Genomic DNA, 18,418 nt, shown 5'->3' on the forward strand with positions numbered 1-18,418 from the left:
ACTACGCTGTGTGATCTGAACCTACCTGCTAGCGTATACTCGAAGCGGCAGCATCATCGAATGTCGAATCTGGAGTCTCCTCCGATGTACTGGCTGTGTTATTAGCCGGCCGTGCCAGCTGTACACCCACCATACACCATGCATACATGCCAAGTTTCGCCAACCTCATTTACCCTATAATCGATATTCGTAATCGCTAGATCTCAACATCACATCGGACGAATGACACAATACATCTTTGAAAAGAATTAAAAATTCCTTGGCGCCTCTTGCGCCCTTATTCACTTTTCCGCTTACCTCCCTCCATCGAGGCTCAAATGTGAAGTCTCAGACTGCATTTCTAAAGACCCGATGACCCATCCATCGGGATCTAGGCGCGTCGACTTACTGTAAGATTACGTTATAAGGATGGCCGTTTCGCATTCCCATTCTCGTCTCGCGTGCTGCTCTTGTCAATATTTGGGGACCCCAATATCTCAGACGGGAATGGCAAAACGGAGTAATATTTATTAATATTTCGCGAGCCGCAGTCTGCGGGATTACTACTTCGGGTTGGATAATATGTTGAAATCCACAATATTGTACGGAATATATCTTGGAGAATGAGAATTTAGTGGGTGAAGTGGATTCAGACGTCTGAGATGTGTCCGATTCCGTATCATTGCATTTTGCGGAGGGGATGTCATTGACATATGATGCCGAGCATGACGCTTTATCTTTTCTGGAGAGGGGTTATTGGTGGGTTAGTGCCAACAGCATTGAAGTTATGGAGTTTTGTAGATATGATTTGAGTGGTTGAGAGCATCTTGGAAATTCAATATGCGCGCTTACGGTATCCACCCTTCAAATGGACGAAAAAAGCAGTACACCCAATTACCCAAATAGATCCATTGAAAACACTTATATTGCTGTTTTTTCCCCATGCTATCTTTTTATGTTGAAATCTAAATGGTTAGAAGCATACATTACATAACAGCTAATCGATACATGTGTTCAACTTTTGTATTAGAATCATGATTATCTGAGTTAATATCGAATATTGAAAAGAGTACATTGTCCCAGTTTTTCCGTCCTGCTCGAGCCATCTTGAGCTACAACTTCGAATCAATTTGGATATACATATATCTGCAAGAAAGCGATTTGCTACACATTCATTACTACTGACCTCAAATGCCGTAGTGTAAGATTTCTGGCGTGCATACTGAATGATACAAAAGCGCTACGGAAGAGTGTAAGATAGGGTCGCAATCACCATTTTGGGGAGAGTATGGAGGGTTTCATCGGCGAGACGCAACTGATATCGTTATGAATGCAGTGATAAGGTTTCGGCACGTACATATTGATTTACGGTGCATGATTTGCAGCTTTGCGGGTTTGCAGGACATCATGTGTACAGTACTTTTGCTCGATGAAGTATGTGTAAAGTTTTGTGTGTGTGTGTGTGTGTGTGTGTGTTAGAGGTCTCGACAGCGGAGGAAAGGAAAGCACATCTGGAGATTTGGATGTGATTATGTTGATAGGCTTTGGTTAAGCATTGCCAAGATGTCAGATGGATATGAGTATTATTTTGGAGGGAGTTCCTTGTTTGTTACACGACAGCATGTTGGATTGAATGCTTGGAATGGGCGGAGTTCTTCGGTTTTTGATTTAAAGTATCAACGTTCATATCTAACTAGTCACTACCTCTCAATCTTCCGACGAGTTCACGCCATTCAACTGTTGGTTGCAACTTTCATGGATGGTTTATATTTTACTAAATATATCTTTCCCACCCTTTCACGCATCTACTCATGATCAAGCCCCAGGAAATGGCCATTGGCATTGGTCAATATAGCGACGGGAAGGTTCAAGGAACCAAATCAATCAATCACGAGACAAAACATATACCGAGGAACTGGGTGCACTACAGATACCTAGCAAGTACAGCGTAGTTCGAAATTCCACGGGAAGGAACCCGAGAGAATCCTTCGCGACGTGTCTGTACAGTACCAAGATTTTGAGCGGATTTTTTACTTTGCATGGTAATTTATATCTAACAGTTGGAATAGTCAGAACTAAGAGTTAAATGTTGAACTTTGTGGAAAATCCGGAAAGAGAGAGGGCTTGGAACTTGGACCTAACACGAGAGAGAACATCTGGCAATGGAAGGAAGTTATGGAACCAGTGACGGCGATGACCGAGGCTCGAGCACCTTATTTTGTTTGTTTGTTTGTTTATTTGTTTGTCTGCTATCTCACGTTTCTACGATTCATTCCATGGTACGCGTTTGAACTTTGCAGATATTGTTGTCTGAGACTACAATATATACCGACGATCGATTATGATGCACTTACTTCATGTATAGTGAGCACTCTACATTGTACAGCCACGATAGTGCACAGTATAATTTCCAGAAATGAGATGATGCGGTTGTCACGGCTAATTCGAGGAGCGGTGCTGGGATAAAAGATAAAGATCAGAAGATTTTTAGGAAGATTTGGTGTGAGACAAGAAGGTTCGGCTGGATCGAGTAAAGCGAGCGAAATGAAGGGGTAGATATTCGTGGACTTGTAAATTGGCGGTGATGAGCTTGGTCAGATATCTTAGGGTATGGAATAAGACTTTCGATGAGGGGGTGGACCTGGTAATCCGAGGGATCGCTCTTTGAATTACACTGAGAATGTTCATTCTGCACAATCTATGAAGTTTAGCTGCGCTCGTTGTATGCTGCTCTTTTCTTCTTTCGCTTCGGAAATCTTTTTACCAATACCATTCGGAAATTTAAAACGCCCATATTTCTTCTTGACGTTTGGACGCCCCAATTCAGCAAGGAATCCAGCTTGAGCATTGAGGCCATAGTCACTTGATTTCGTGAAGTTCCCGCGTCTGATAGTCGATTATCAGAGTCTCTATCGCTAGCCATGGGGAAGCAAGCGGGCGGAAGGATCTGACCGCTCCTCTCCTCGCCGCTGGAGGCTGGATCGTTCCACACAACGCCCCTCTCCTGTACATCAACGATTCCACACCGACAGCAAGGACAATCCTGTTCGTACACGACCTTACGTGAAAGATTTCTATTTACAGCGTACGAACCTATCTTCGACAGATCGGATGATAAGTGCCTGCTTGCGCGAATCTGGATACTTTCCATAATTTCCACGAACTCAATCGGATGCAAGGAGATATTTATTTTCAGCTTCGATAGAGGGGAAAATCTTATATTCGTCCAACCGGCCTATCCTTGCTGCTGCACGCCTCGCGGTTGCTTTGGGATCACAACCCACGAGGCTGACATCGCTTTGACGGCATGTGTTTGCTGTGTCACATAAATAGAGGCGCATTACAAGTTGGGTGCGGCGCGGCGGGTACAGTTGGGTCAGTACAGACTTGGGCCACCTCAACGACCATGGCCTGAATAAAAGACCTGTTTGCATATACGTACATATGTACAAATTGCAATCATATCACAAGCATTCAATGTTACAGAATAACTGTTGTATAACGGGTTTATGTCCGTTATCCGTGAGAGCAATATGCTGTGCACAATATGTACTGGATATATGTACAATATGTCTTGTCTAACATTGGAATAAAAGAGGAGACGAAAGACATACATACATGGAGACTATGATAGAGTACGAAGTACGAAGTACAAGGAGAAACAACCATCTCGGATTTGAACATGAACAATTAAAAAATGGAATGTCCAAAGAACTCGCCAAGGATTTTCCCTTTCTTGCTCAACAATATAAATGCCTGTATGTGTGGTGGTTCTTTGCAAATCCGGTGAGCAGCCATTTGTTTGCTATATTGCTATGATCAAGACCTGGTCTATGTCCCTTAGAATCCTCTTCTTGTGGTCTTTTCGTACACTAGATCAAGTAAGGATCTTCCATGGATATCGCAAACAAGGTCGATTTATTGGTGAGAGCTCGTGCCTGCATACCAGCAATATTAAGACCCTTGAATCAAAACCCTTGTGCTTCCAGAATGGACGTGGAGATCTCTAGGCAAATCAAGAATCAATATTGATAATTTTGATTCATGACGATTAAAAAATACATAACGAGTTAACAACCGTACCTTGCCTCAATGGAGGAAAATTGGACAAAGAGAGACAGCGAAAGAGAGGGACCCAGGGCCGGCGGTTACTGTGATCAGCGAAAGCAACGGGTCTCAATATCATTGATCAGAATCATCAGATGAACCTCTTGGGTCTTTCCAATCCCTCTGCTTTCTCTCCACATGTTCACTGAACCGCTTTCTCCAGTCTTTTGAATTGCTCTTAATTGTGCAATACAATTTGTTCGATTCGACTATTCGACTGTTCGTCATCTCATATGCCAAGTAAGTCATAACGAAATCGAGTTACCTTACTTTTCGATGCCCATATCGAACCATAAGATCCATAGAACCATACCCAGACCGTACCAGACTTTTGAGATACCTGGTCGATTCAGGTCCGGGGTCACACACACCATACGCGGCAAGAACCCAATAACCTTTATATCTGAAGTCCCGTCGTAAGGAGATTCGTTCGGATCGTGTTGCATGATGCATTAGTTGGAGACAACAAATCTGAAAGAGCCACTCCAGTCTTACCATCTTCTGAATCCTTCTGGACGTGATATTCAGTCATGGCGTCCAATATGAGGGAACAAAAGTCGAACATCACTCCCATCTACTCTCTCCCAGCTCCATCACACAATTCGACTTCGAATATCTTCTCACCGACTGCTCTTTCGAAACCGTCTTTCGATATTCGTCCCGAATCTTCACCGGCTCTTCTATCGTCAAGTTTATATCGCAGGAATCACAAGGAAATGGCATTGTGCGGGGAGTACTTTACAACAAATGAAGAGTTTCATGCCCTTCCACCCGCTCTAAAACGAAAGGTATATATATCACTTTCGCTGTTATACTTTACCACGGTCATCACAATTTAAAAAACAAGCTTGGGGGTTTCATTTCGTATTTCAGGGTTGAACTATTGAAAAAAGTAAAGAGATGTAGTTTAGCCCGTGCCAACGAGACGCCGTCGAAAGTTAGGTCTCTCATTAGTACATTTAGTGGTGTCTTTCCCGCTCGAATCCACGCTAGATCTTTCCAATTCATACTGGCGGCGGGATCAGCAAACGCTATGAACACATTTATATGCAGGTACAAGAGACGGTGGTTTTGCAATTCTTCTCACGCGGTTGTCGACGGTATTATTGTTAAAAGATGGGTGCTAACCGGGCCCTTTCGCAGTACTTCTCAACTCTGGAGCGTCTTCGATTCGCACAAAGCTCGAGGTCAAATGCCCTCAATGATCTTCCCACACCGAATACCCGTAGAACTTCTATTGCCGACCGACGTGGCTTGAAGATTTCAGAGCTCGAGCCCCGACGCAGACCTTCGAGACGATTAAAAAAGAAGAGGGAACATTCAATATCCAATAGTAATGATAAATCCTGGTTTTTGAGCAATTACGAAACATTTCCGGAGACAATCAAAAGAAAACAATTTTCGAGCGAAGAACAAGCATTATTAGCAAGTAGGATACGTGAAGCAGTTATATTGGATGCGGCGGACGAAAATCTCATAATACGAAGAAGATCTCGTCGCATGGCGTCAGATCCACCGGTTTTATCTCCAAGTGTTAGAGGTTCTGTTTTCAATGGGAAAGCTAGCGGGACTCGAAGGAGAGCCTCGATGTCTAGTATGGCAGATACGTTTCTTGACAGTTTCCAATGGATCGACGATGAGCCTAAGTTAGATCTTCATTTGGATGATTATCATGCTTCGATATTTCCTTCTCTAAAAAGCGACCGGAAGCCATCTTTTCGACGACAAATGTCGATTTCAAAGCTTCCTTTCGGGCGAAGCTCGATATCTTCTATCACACCTAAATCTTCAAACCCCACATCACCGACCTTCAGCATACATTCCCGTTCGGCTACTTCAATAACAGGCCCAAGGCATGCCGCAAAACACAAAGTTAATTCATCCCTCTCGTCGATAGACCCCAATGCCACCTATTACCAAGATCCGGAAGCTCGACTAAAGCTAAGAGTATACTTAGCTTCACCGCAAAAATTCGATGAGATAATCGAGTTTGGATTTCCATCCATGGATGCAGCGATGGGTGCATCAGAGAAGGAAAATAAACCATCAAGATTAATATCGAAACGTTCGTCGAGAGATATGTTGAGGAGGAAGGCTTCGAGTCCAGCATTTGAACATTCATTCTTCAATGACGATACTGCTTCACTATTCGAAGACGATAAATCGATGGCTGACTCTGACGCACCCATAACACCCCTGGAATATGAAAGCGGATATCCACTACAACGATCTCCATTTTATTATACTGGCAAACCTCTTGCAGATTTTCAATCCGGGCCCAACAAACTCCCTAGCAAACAACAAGACCCTTATACACAAGTCATGGCAGGAAATCGAGAACCTACGTTAAGAATGACGCTTACACGGCAGGACCTGAGAGATGAGAGCGAAATATATGGATGGCAATTGAAGGAGCCGCTTCTAATGGAGGATCTAGAAAATCATAGGTATCCGCGGGGACCTATGGGTGGAGCGGATGGCTGGGGGCCACCGGTCGAGAAGGAAACTGGGGTGGTAAAAAGGTTTTGGAAGAGAGTGAAGAGTCAGCGAAAGACTTCGTGATAGGGTACCTAGAACAGAAGAAAAGGGAATCTTTGCAGATGGAATTATTTAGCAGGCGAGCTTGTATCTTTAAAGAAGCGTTTGCTTTGTATTTACCTCTCTTTTGTTGGAGGCTCGCATGCATGGCAGGCTGGTTTTGCATAGCGATTGAATGGATACCAGTGATTTTGAAACAATAAGTTAGAATCAAAGTCCTGAATTGTAAGATTGTATTGTTCGAAATGGTGTGAATGTTTGTGTATGTGCCATACAGTTCGCCGCCCTTCTTTACTTCACCAACCGGTTGAATCGTCGGTCAAGTTTGAAGTCGACATAATGTTCGGAATAGGTGCAGCAAGGATCCATTCGCTGATGAAAACCGAATTGTGCTATGACTTATGGGAGAAAGTAAACAATTTAAATACCATCATCGATCATACCGTCATAGCGGCAAAGAGGCAAGGAAGGAATCAATAGTGTTAGCCGTTGCTGTGATGTGATTGATGGTTGGTTAGTTTCATGCTTGACAAAGAACATTCCTTCCTACCGTATTGATGACCGTCATCATTCCATTCGTATTCCTGAGTGATGGTCGACGCCAGATTAGTTAAGTGAATGTAAGAAAGCTGCCTGATATTGACGCTGTGAATAATAATAAGTGCTGAGAGGAATTATCAATGCACAAACCTGAATTCAAGAATCAATGAATGTTCTCTGTTCCCTATCCTCCGTTCTCCCTCCTTCTCCATCTTCATCTCCATCTCCACAGAAGTAAATTCATCATACCAGAAATAGATTTTAACCCCCAACCAATAACCAATCCAACATTCAAGCGCGGAAGGTGCTGGGTTTGGCGTGGGATCTGAGTGCTCTTGCTTGCTTTATTATCATTGATAGGTCCGAGTTGTGAGGCACAGGTGTGGCGCAAAAGTGCCCTGAAACGAGTAGCTGGAGCTGTATAGGTAGGCTCACCTGCACTGTCATCATCATTGTTTCCAAAAGACACGCAATCCATTCACAATCTTTAGTTATTCAGACCCTCTCCATTATCGATTCTGACAAAAGTAACAACATCTAAACTATCACTACCATCATCGAGTCGCCACTTGGTGATCCTTATCGAAGCTTCATGCGCTCCGGTATCACAACCAACCCGCGAAGATGAGGCTACGGAGCTCAGAGAAAGGATGGCGGTGCCTCCTATTGTCAACGCTTCTCTATACTAGCGCGTGGGCAAAGAAAGATGCGCCTGGAGTTAGTTATGCCAAGTTAGAAAATATCCCACACAATCTGCAGTACTTCGACGATTCCGATGTGTTACTGTATGAAGATAGAGACGATGCGGTTGTTTACAGATCAGTGGATGCAGGAGAGACGTGGAAGAAGATCACCGCCGTTCCTGAAGGCAAAATGTTAGAGGTTTCGATGCACCCATTTGATTCGAAAAGGGCATATATCATAACGTCGGGGAAGAGTCATTGGGCAACCAATGATAGAGGAGAGCACTGGGAGGAATTCTCTACGGATAATCAAGCTAGTGTATTCAGACCGGCGCTGAGTTATCATGCAAAAGATCCCAATAGGATTATCTTCAATGCAATGGATTGCACGGGGATTTTCTGCGAAGAGTTGGTAAGAGGAGTGGTAATTCCCGCTGTGCGATGCAAATGCTAATTATTTTCACAACAGGCTATGTACACTACCAACGGATTTGACGAAACTACTAAGTTCCTACGTTCTGATACTGCGGGCTGCCGCTGGGCAGTCTCGTCACCGGAGTTTACAACTGGTCAGAAAGACCTTGACAAAGACAGGATTCTCTGTGTGGCTAAAGGCAGATATTCTGTATGGAGGTCAGACTACCGACTTGCTGTCTCTGATGATTTCTTCGCTTCAGACGGCAAAGATATACAAGAATTTGAGCCAGAACTGGAGCCAGGTCGAACGGTCAAGGGAATTGTGGAAATCGCACCCCAGAAAAAGTTCTTGATCACAGCTGCGGGTGCTGCTCGCACCGACGAGATGGCACTATACGTGTCCGATGATGCTATTAAATGGCACCGAGCAGAGTTTCCACACGACCATAAATTGACTCAAGAGGCATATACCATCTTGGAAGGAACCAATTACAGCATCCAAATCGATGTTTTAAATACACGCCCTCTTAATGCCATGGGAGTCATGTTCACCAGTAACTCGAACGGAACGTATTTTACCCGGAACATCGAGCACACAAATCGAGATATGGGTGGCTTGGTCGACTTTGAGAAGATGGCTGGAGTGCAAGGAATTGTGATGGTCAACGTGGTTGATAACTTTGAAAAAGTCGAGAAAAGTTTCATGGAAGTGAAGAAGAAGAAGTCCAAAATCAGTTTTGATGATGGACGAACTTGGCAACCTCTCAAGGTCAAAGACAAAGATCTACATCTTCATTCCGTTACAGAGTTGGACAATTCTGGTCGGGTCTTCTCTAGTCCGGCTCCAGGTTTGGTAATGGGAAATGGTAATACAGGAGACTACTTGGGGGAGTGGGATAAATCTAACCTTTATGTATCTGATGATGCGGGAGCTACCTGGCACCATGCCCTCGACGGACCACACAAGTACGAATTTGGAGATCAGGGATCTATTCTTGTGGCTGTACATGATGGTAATACAAAGGTAGTTAAGTACTCATTAAACCACGGCAAAGATTGGAAGGAGCTCGAACTCAAGGGTAAAATCCGCCCGCTTCAATTGGTCACAACTTCCGATTCAACAAGTCTGAAATTCCTCATGATTGGGGTGGATGAGTCGGACAAGAAGCAGACTTTCTACATGATTGCACTTAACTTCGACGAGATGCATGAAAGACAGTGCAAAAAGGATGATGATTTGGAGAAGTGGTACGCGAGGCTGGATGATGACGGAAACCCAGCTTGTCTTATGGGCCACACCCAATATTATATGCGCCGCAAAGCCGACGCAGATTGTTTCATGAAACAAGAATTCAAAGACCCAGTTGTTCAAACAGACGATTGCCCTTGTACAGACGCCGATTTCGAGTGCGACTACAACTTTGTCAGAAGTGATGATCTCAAGGAATGCATACAGAAAGGTGCTTTGATCGTTCCGGAAGGCCAATGCAAAGCATTTGGTCCTGATGATACATTCAAAGGATCTTCCGGATGGCGTCTAATTCCAGGAAATACTTGTAAGCGAGACAGTGGCAAGCAGAAGGACGATTTAGTCGAACATAAATGCTCGACTTCTGCAGCGCCTCCTGCTTCCGGTAAAGGAAACTCGACAGAATTTACATTCAAGGGCCAAGCATTCCTGGATAAACAATACCTTGAGAGAACTGGCGTTAGCACCCAAGTGGACGAAACAATCGTGTTACAAACCGACCAAGAAACCGTCTGGCTCACCCACGATCATGGAAAAACGTGGAAACAAATTTTGAAGGATGAGAAAATCGTTAGAATTTACGCCAATCAGTACTTTAATGATGTTATATTTTTCTTGACAAAGGGTGAGACTGTTTTTTACTCTGTCGACCGTGGAGAGAATATTAGAAGCTTTAAAGCTCCCCATCCACCAAGCCGTGAAGCTCTCGCAATGAACTTCCACCCTAGGAACAAGGATTGGTTCATATGGATGGGTGAGAAGTGCGATGGTCCTGGTAATTGTCATACCGTAGCTTCACTCACGCAAGACCGAGGAGACAGCACTTGGAAAACGCTCCAGCGATATGTCCGAAAGTGCGAGTTCATCAAAGAAGCCGCAAATCAACAACGTGATGATAAATTGATTTATTGCGAAGTCAAAGAACGCGAAAACAACGACGCCAACAATCCGTACCAGCTTGTCTCGAGTACGGACTTCTTTAGTGAGCCGGCTACAGTGCATTTCACTAATGTAGTTGATTTCGCTACAATGTCCGAGTTCATTGTTGTTGCGACAAAAGATAATGAGCATCAAACTTTGAAAGTCGATGCAAGTTTTGATGGTGTCAACTTTGCCGATGCCAAGTTTCCTCATGGTTTTGAGATTGATCATCAAGTTGGTTACACTGTGCTTGATAGCTCTACTCATTCTGTTTTTCTTCATGTTACAACGAACAACGAGAAGGGTAAGGAATTTGGAACCATCATTAAAAGTAATTCTAACGGTACTTCATACGTTTTAAGTTTGAATGCTGTGGATAGAGACAGCGCTGGTTATGTGGACTTCGAGAAGATGTTTGGAATTGAAGGAGTTGCCGTGGTCAACGTTGTTGCGAATGCAGAATCGAAGAACTACAAGAAGGAGAATAAGAAGCTCAAGACTATGATTACCCACAATGACGGTGCAGAATGGGCTCCAATAAAGCCTCCTGCACAAGGTGCAGATGGAAAGAAGTGGGGATGCAGTGGCTCAGAGGAAAAATGCTCATTGAATATTCATGGTTATACCGAGAGAGCTGATAAAAGTCATACATACTCTTCTCAATCGGCAATTGGTTTGATGATGGGCGTTGGAAATGTTGGCGAATTCCTCACAGATTACAAAGATGCCGACACTTTCATTACCACGGATGCTGGCATAAACTGGAAGTGGGTCAAAAAGGGAGCTTACATGTGGAAGTTTGGAGATCAAGGCTCAATCATCGTCATAGTGAAAGAACATGCATCGGTTAATGAAGTTCACTATTCTCTAGATGAGGGAGATACTTGGATTCCATACAAATTCTCCGATGCGGAAATGAAGGTTGAGGATCTCACTACGGTTCCAAGTGACAACGCTCGAAATTTCATTCTTTGGGGTACGGTCGATGGTACTCTCACAGCTATCAATCTTGATTTCTCGGGTTTGAGAGATAGACAGTGTGATCTTGACGAAAACGACGTCGAAGGTGGAGATTATTATCTTTGGCAGCCAAAACATCCTCTGCAAGATGATGACTGTCTCTTTGGACATGTCTCGCAATATCATCGAAAGAGACTTGATGCCGAATGTTATAATGGAAGGTTAATTCCTTCACTTCATAATATCGCCAGGAATTGCAGCTGTACTAGGCGAGATTTTGAGTGGTAAGTTCTATTTTCTGATATCAAATTTACAAAAACTAACACAAAATCAGTGATCTTAACTATGAGCGCCAAGGCGATGGATCATGTATACTCGTCAAAGGTTACTCACCACCAGACCATTCCGCAATCTGTCGCATTGATGAAAACGTCGTGGAATACTTTAGACCTACAGGATACCGTCGTCTTCCCCTCACAACATGTCAAGGTGGTAGAGAATTGGATGTCAGTAATGAAGCACATTCTTGCGCGGGTCATGAAGACGAATTCAATAGGAAACATGCAGCTTCAGGCTGGGCCATTTTCTTTGCGGTTATTATACCTTTTGGTATTGCGGCTGCGGTTGGTACTTGGGTTTGGAGAAACTGGACTGGTAAATTCGGCCAGATTAGGTTGGGTGAACAAGGTATGTTTTTCTCTCTCTCCTTCACCATATCCCCCTTACTTTTCTCATCCCTCTTCCCCAATTCCACTGAGAATACGCCACTAACACACCTCACAGCATCATTCAATGACGAAGCTCCATATATCAAATACCCAGTCATGGCCGTAGCAGCAGCAGTAGCAGTCGCCCAAGCAATCCCACTTCTTGTATCGTCACTATGGCGCTCAGCTTCAGGGGCATTAGGGAGAAATGTGCCGAATAGGAGATTCACGACTAGAGACAGCTTCGCGAGAGGCAGAGGAGATTATGCGGTTGTGGATGAGGATGAGGGAGGGTTGCTTGGAGAGGATAGCGATGAGGAGGTTTAGTCTCTGAAAAGATGTGTGAGGAAGAAAAGGGAGGGGAGAATCGAAGGGTAGTATTGTTAGCGTTGTAAGATGGGAAGTGTGAAGGAAGCAAGGGCAAATAGCGCATGGAGGGAAGGGGGAGAAAAGGAATTGTATGAGTTAGATATAGGTATAGGCATAGGAGTAGGAATAGGAATTGGAATTGGGTATTTTAGACGATTGGAATTCATATGAAATGTGCAAGGAGAGGAGAAGAATGGAGACGGACGAATGGTAGCTAAAAGAAAGAAAAAGGGAGTCAGGAAGGAAAAGTCTGTATATTATGAGCGCGAACGCACGAACGAACGCACGCACGAAAGGAAAGGAATGAAAAACAAAAACGAGGAATATGAAATTTGTATTGTATTGTTGTATTGCATTGCTTGACTACAATTCTTTCCTCTTTTACTTTGTTGAATAAAGTCTACGTCGTACTGAGACCGAGGCCGAGATGGTTAGAGTCTATGTTGCTTTCATTTTCTTGTTCTTCTCCCTTCTCTTTCTCTTTCTCTTTGTGCTGTGGATATGTGGATAGAGTAGTGTGAGTGTAAAGATACCTAGTTATGCAGGAAGGGAGGGAAGAAATAAAAAGTGAGAAAAGGGGGGGGGCTAATGGGAGAAGGGTAAAAGGAACAGAAAGGGTTAAAGGGAAAGAATCAAAAGGGGGGGGGGGGGGGGGGTACATAACAGGGCATGACATGGCAGCGCAGGGCAACGCAGGAGAAGACCATTCTCAAAGATGAAAGCAAAGAGAACACATCGTACAAATCTCATTCTACAGTACATGTAGCACAGAATATCGAAGTTCCCAGTCATCCATTCATTGATGCATGCATTCATTTTAGATAAATCAACTTTTTATTTCCGCAATTCTCTTTTATCTACCTAATAACTGGCAAATCGCTCTCTCATCCAGCATCAGCATGTCATGCCCAACCACATGCAACGCACATCTACCAATGACTGCCATTCATCAGCTTCAACACGAAGAACATGCGCAGTAAGCGACAAGAGCAGACGAGCGATCCGATTGCGAGATTTCATGCATGCATCAATCCATAGCAAGCAATGGAGATGTAAAATAAAGTAAAGAGATCAGCAAATCTGGAATCCTCTACAGAGATTGCCAACCATTTTCGAGACCTTTGTAGCTGCTTTTTGTCAAGTTCCTCCATACCTGTAATTACCGCCACATTATTTGCCTAGAAGCCTGCCATAGGTACCATATTTAAATTCCCATCCACTCCTTCATTCGCTTCCCACAACGCCGACCTTGGTATCTTTTCGGATCATATCTACCCTTTCATCTTCACTCTACTGAGAGTTGACTTTGTTCCGAGGTCGTAAGATTCGATTTGGTTGCTAATCAAATCATCAATATGTCCTTTTCCTCAGAATTGCCTATCCTTCCATGGAAAAAACAACAACGCCGTCGTGGATCCTCATAACTCAATAGCAGCCTTTTTAACAAAGGAAATTAGTAAAAGAAACTGTATGCATTTGCAATAAAGACCGTATATGTGATGTCCATTTGAAAAATGTGAAGTCGAAACGTGAGCAACTTTTCATCGTAAAACCGGCTGAGAAAGTGAACCAACAATGCTTTGAACATTGTAAACACCGAGTGGCCAATCAATGAAGATCAGATCCAATGTACACAAGTTTCTTTTATTGCCGGAAGTGTTTCTCAAAAGGTTAACCAGATCAAAAAGAGGAATGCTTGCTGTAATTTGAAGTTGAGCGTCTGCTATAGTAGATTTGTCCAACTTCAGTAGCACCAATGATTGTTGGAGTACCCTCTCTTGGCGCCTTCTCCTTTGCAAGCAATTGGGTTTCAACATCTGTAATATCAAGATTAAAGAGGAGCACCGTCATTGAAGTTGCTGCACGGTCTAATCCATGTGTGTCCACCTCAGTCGGCTGAAGGTTGTTATGTGACGACGAATTCGCCTTCCTAAACATGGCGTACACAATACCATGGTCACGCGATCTTGTCTGGTGGACGGGGCAAAGCCGCATTAAAATGCCGAACTTTAACTGAGCTTCCTCTTCTTGAGTTTGTGGTGTCTCGCTTTGAGTCCAGGTATAGCGCAACTCATTGGTGCGCAAGCCTTTCAAGAAAGCTGCCTTCAAAGACAAATTATTGTTAAGCTCAGACTCATAGCCATAAGGTAGACCATAAGATGCCAAGATTTTCAATTTGAGACCATTCGGTCCCAAGAGGTCTCTATCCGATATACCAGGGTACGGACAATCGACTTGAACAGCATATACTTGATCAAAACCAAATTGTCTGCCACTGAAAGAGCATGAGAAAGCTGCTTCTGCCATATTTGACCAAGGAGCGTTGGGAGGAGCAACCTCATCGCCTTGATTAGGTCCACCAATCCTGCTGGAAAGAGTGGTTCCAATTGAAGTTGAACTCAACGATGAGAATGGTCTGGAGAGCAAGGTACTTGGCGTTGCAACCTCCGGTTCCGAAGGCTCCTGTTGATAAGAACTTCCTACCATGCTATCACCTTCCATATACAACCGACCAAAGCTATTATTCAAGGAGATTCCGCTGGTTGATGGACCAAGGTTACGATAGATTGTATTTGGGAAGACGAACTTCGGTTGTTTGGGAGTTGCTGGTCCTTCAAGATCAAACTGGTGGCTGTAACTGTCTTCGGAATAGAAAGTATCATTTGAAGTGTCATTCAAAGTATCATTTGGCGTGTTGTTTCGGGGCAAATCCATTGATGTTAGATCGCTTGTTGAATAAGGACGGCTTTCAGGGACCTCCGGACCTGGGAAATTCTGGGGTCGGGTAGGGGTCAGATACTGGCCGAGAGCCTCTGGCGAAGTCTGAGTAGGAAATGCGGACTCGGCAGAAATGCTTCGGTAATGTCCTGGAGCGGCCATATAAAGTATTTCAGAATCACGAATTGAGGATTCACAAGAGACATTACCAGAAACATCCTCACCCTCTCTTAAAGAATCTATCTGCTTCGCCAAAGGATTTGGTTTTTGAAACTCAAGACCCGTAGGAAAGTAAGCAGGCTGAGTGATCAGAGGAGACAGTTGCTTCTGGAGTTGAAGTGGATTTGGAAGCAAATTAATCTTTGTGTCCCTCCTTGATGATGCAACGGGAGAACGACGCAAATCTGGGTCAGCCATACGTTCACTATGTAGACATATATCCTTGACAGAAAGAGCTGCAAATTCAGCTAGCTCTCTTCGGTCCCCTCGAGCAAACTCACTTCTAGGGGTTTTGCTGAAAATCGAAAATACCCCAATGATTTCACCAGAATCCGAGATTAAAGGTGCTCCGGCAAAAAATCGGATGTGAGGTGGACCAGTAACCCATGGACTTCTCGCAAAACGCCAATCCTAAACCATTGTTAGCCTTGGGGTTTATGTGTAACAGCAAGCAGAGGAGCAAACCTGATGTGTGTCCAAGATGACGAAGACATCCTCTGAATAGAGAGCATGGGCTGAAATGCTTGTGGTGCGCTCCAGCATCATGAGATTGTAGCCAACTTCGACTTTCAATATCTCATGACGTTCATCAAAAATACTGACAGAAGCATTGTTGAGGCGAAATCGTTTTGCTGCCGCTTCCATCAGAGCAATAGTCTTTCCACCTAACTCCGGAGTCCAGGGCACATTTATGACATAGTGCTTTGCAATTCTCATTTCTTCGTCATGTGGATATATGGCTGGCAGAAAATCAAATTTGGCGTTACGTGGGGGTGGAGCTGGAGGCTTTGAGATATTGAAAGAACCCTAAAAATAGGTTAGCTCAATCCAAATAAGGTTTGAAGTGCAGCCCTCAATGATTAACAAGCCAGGTAAGTGAAAGTGATTACTTACGTTAGAGTATGACTTGATGTAGTTGATCCATTCAGCAATAGCAGCAGCATCACCAGTCGGTGCTGATGCTATGGCAACATATTCATATTGCTCTTCAAGGTTGTTCATCACATTGAAGTCACGAGAAGTTTCGTCGTAGAACGACGATGAATCAGCTATCGCTGACTCCTCCTCATCGCCAGCATTAGTAGTTTGCCAATCAGACTCTGATACCTCAGAAATAGACTCAGTCAATCTAGCTGCAGCCCTAGCCCTGGCTCTTCCAATTTGTGTATTTGCAAGTGGGCTCGATGTCACTTTATAAAGTGCATTCGGCTCTCTACGAGGAATGAGTTTTTGACCTGGCAGAGGACGAATAAAATCTGGTGTTGGCAAGACACCCATTGCATCAATTGGATCGATTGGCTCGGTAGACTCTGGTGGTGGAGAACGATCTTCACTGCGACTATACAAGGCCTTTCCTCGACTGGGAAGATCCTCAATACTTCTTGTACCATCAGATCTTGAGTCTTTTTTAAAAAGACGAAAGAAACCACCAGATTTCTTTGTACTGGTGGAAATATCGCTGAGGCCAGTCTGGAAGTTGCTACTGTCAAATGAGCCTGTTGTTTGCAATGATGGGGTCGATACTTGTGGAGGAGTCTGAGAAGGATGGTGAACTTGTGCATTGACATATCCACTGAATACACTTGATGAGGAGCCGGGTGTCGACGGGGTAGGTATAGAACCTTGTGTTGAAGCCCCTGGTATTGTTGCACCTCTTGCATGAGACTTCTGCTTCTTTGGTTTTGGTGTTGCTTGGTCTGCTGGAGTTAAAATTTGAACACCTCAGGGAATGCTTTTAGGGAATAATATCGGAGACCAGTGAGAGAATGAGAAAGTGAGAAAAATCAAATGATTTTGATAAGAGAAGATTGACAGTTTCATGGTGAGGTTTTGCTCGAGGATGGAACTTGAGAGGATGTAATTTGAGGGTATTGTGGTGCTCAGGGAATTGTGACCGAAATTGTGAAAAGAGAAGCAACATTGTGACTAGGCGCCAAGCAGAGCCAGATATCAAGTGACTATAGAAACATAATATTATGAGAAAACAAACTTACATGTCATTGGTCCAACTCCTAACATCATGGCAGATTTTCAAAGTAACTTTTGCTACGAGTGGTGAATCAGCAGAGTGTTAGCTATCTTGTCAAGTGACAACAGATATGCTGCAGACACGGAGGGGTAAGAGCATGTTCCATTTAGTATGCAGACTCACAGTGTTTCTAGATTCTATTGTTTTGGTAGGAGTTTGTAGGAAATTTTTGGGATTTTTGGTAACTTGACTGTGTTGAGGGTCGTAGATTGTAGTAGGTCTGCCAAAGTAAATCAAAGATATTAGTATCAAGAATACTTCTCATTCAAGCTTGTTATCTTCTAGAAGGATTACTACAGTTATAATAGAATGTAACTCACAGTCTTAACTTCTGAAAACAAGGCGCAACTTGAGGGACGCTTGATCAGCTTTGACTTGACAACTTTGAAAGAATGGTACAAAATTATGGTGTAATATTGTAATACATGAACTTATAGAATCATTCCATGCTATTGCTGAAGTTCTGATCGAATTAACAATCGATTCTTATAAGTTGTAAAATATTTGTGAGTTGAAGAGAGGAAGATCGAAGTCTGAAATTGAGAAAATTCAAATTCTTAAAGGGGAGGAGTTCGACGCTAAGGTGGATAGCAGGGAGAGAAAGTGAATCTCGGAATGTCCCTATTGGAATATTTGATGGATGGCTTACCTTTTACTCAATTTTCTGTTTGCCAAGATCAGCTCCTCAACAGTGAATTACTGATGGTGCGAGCTGGTTGAAAGGTTTGGTGACCGAGTTAATAAGGAACAAAAGTCTAAAACTACATTAGCAACAACTTTGGACATTTTCTAATAGGATGTTATTGCCCAGGGACAGAAAAATGGAATCACGGGAACGCTCCTTTGGCTATTCCTCGAACAATTCATAGAAGGGATAATAATCAAGACGGTGGGATATCCAAACTCATTTGTATGGTAGGGAGGAGTATGAACACTTCAAGAAATACTTACTGCGAGTGGACGTAGAATCCCAAAGAATACG

General features: G+C 43.5%; 4 protein-coding genes across 4 annotated transcripts; 2 read left to right on the plus strand and 2 right to left on the minus strand.

The window, feature by feature from the left end:
• Positions 1 to 2,686: 2,686 nt before the first annotated feature.
• EAF01_000649 (uncharacterized protein) lies at positions 2,687 to 3,130 on the minus strand (the record flags this gene model as incomplete). Its single annotated transcript, XM_038908899.1, has 1 exon — positions 2,687 to 3,130. The coding sequence occupies one exon, from the start codon at positions 3,128 to 3,130 to the stop codon at positions 2,687 to 2,689; it is 444 nt and encodes a 147-aa protein (XP_038775805.1).
• A 1,486-nt stretch (positions 3,131 to 4,616) lies between these two features.
• EAF01_000650 (uncharacterized protein) lies at positions 4,617 to 6,648 on the plus strand (the record flags this gene model as incomplete). The annotated part of the gene is made up of 2 exons (XM_038908900.1): positions 4,617 to 4,874; positions 5,230 to 6,648. 2 exons carry the CDS (start codon positions 4,617 to 4,619, stop codon positions 6,646 to 6,648), a joined length of 1,677 nt encoding a protein of 558 aa, XP_038775806.1.
• A 985-nt stretch (positions 6,649 to 7,633) lies between these two features.
• EAF01_000651 (uncharacterized protein) lies at positions 7,634 to 12,816 on the plus strand. The gene is made up of 4 exons (XM_038908901.1): positions 7,634 to 8,259; positions 8,317 to 11,678; positions 11,729 to 12,081; positions 12,178 to 12,816. Exons 1-4 carry the CDS (start codon positions 7,789 to 7,791, stop codon positions 12,426 to 12,428), a joined length of 4,437 nt encoding a protein of 1,478 aa, XP_038775807.1. The 5' UTR covers positions 7,634 to 7,788; the 3' UTR covers positions 12,429 to 12,816.
• Positions 12,817 to 14,150: 1,334 nt separating this feature from the next.
• Positions 14,151 to 17,426, minus strand: EAF01_000652 (uncharacterized protein; the record flags this gene model as incomplete). Its single annotated transcript, XM_038908902.1, has 4 exons — positions 14,151 to 15,818; positions 15,873 to 16,214; positions 16,302 to 17,104; positions 17,402 to 17,426. The coding sequence occupies 4 exons, from the start codon at positions 17,424 to 17,426 to the stop codon at positions 14,151 to 14,153; spliced, it is 2,838 nt and encodes a 945-aa protein (XP_038775808.1).
• Between the last annotated feature and the right edge of the window lie 992 nt (positions 17,427 to 18,418).

The sequence above is a fragment of the Botrytis porri genome (assembly GCF_014898465.1).
Source record: "Botrytis porri strain MUCL 3234 chromosome Unknown BPOR_001, whole genome shotgun sequence".
Classification (NCBI taxonomy): domain Eukaryota; kingdom Fungi; phylum Ascomycota; class Leotiomycetes; order Helotiales; family Sclerotiniaceae; genus Botrytis; species Botrytis porri.

Excerpts from the sequence above, each read along its gene's own strand:
- EAF01_000651 (XM_038908901.1), top strand. The coding sequence starts at position 7,789 with ATGAGGCTACGGAGCTCAGAGAAAGGATGGCGGTGCCTCCTATTGTCA. Across the intron at positions 11,679-11,728 it reads ACTAGGCGAGATTTTGAGTG|TGATCTTAACTATGAGCGCC; the intron begins GTAAGTTCTATT and ends ACACAAAATCAG. Across the intron at positions 12,082-12,177 it reads GATTAGGTTGGGTGAACAAG|CATCATTCAATGACGAAGCT; the intron begins GTATGTTTTTCT and ends CACACCTCACAG.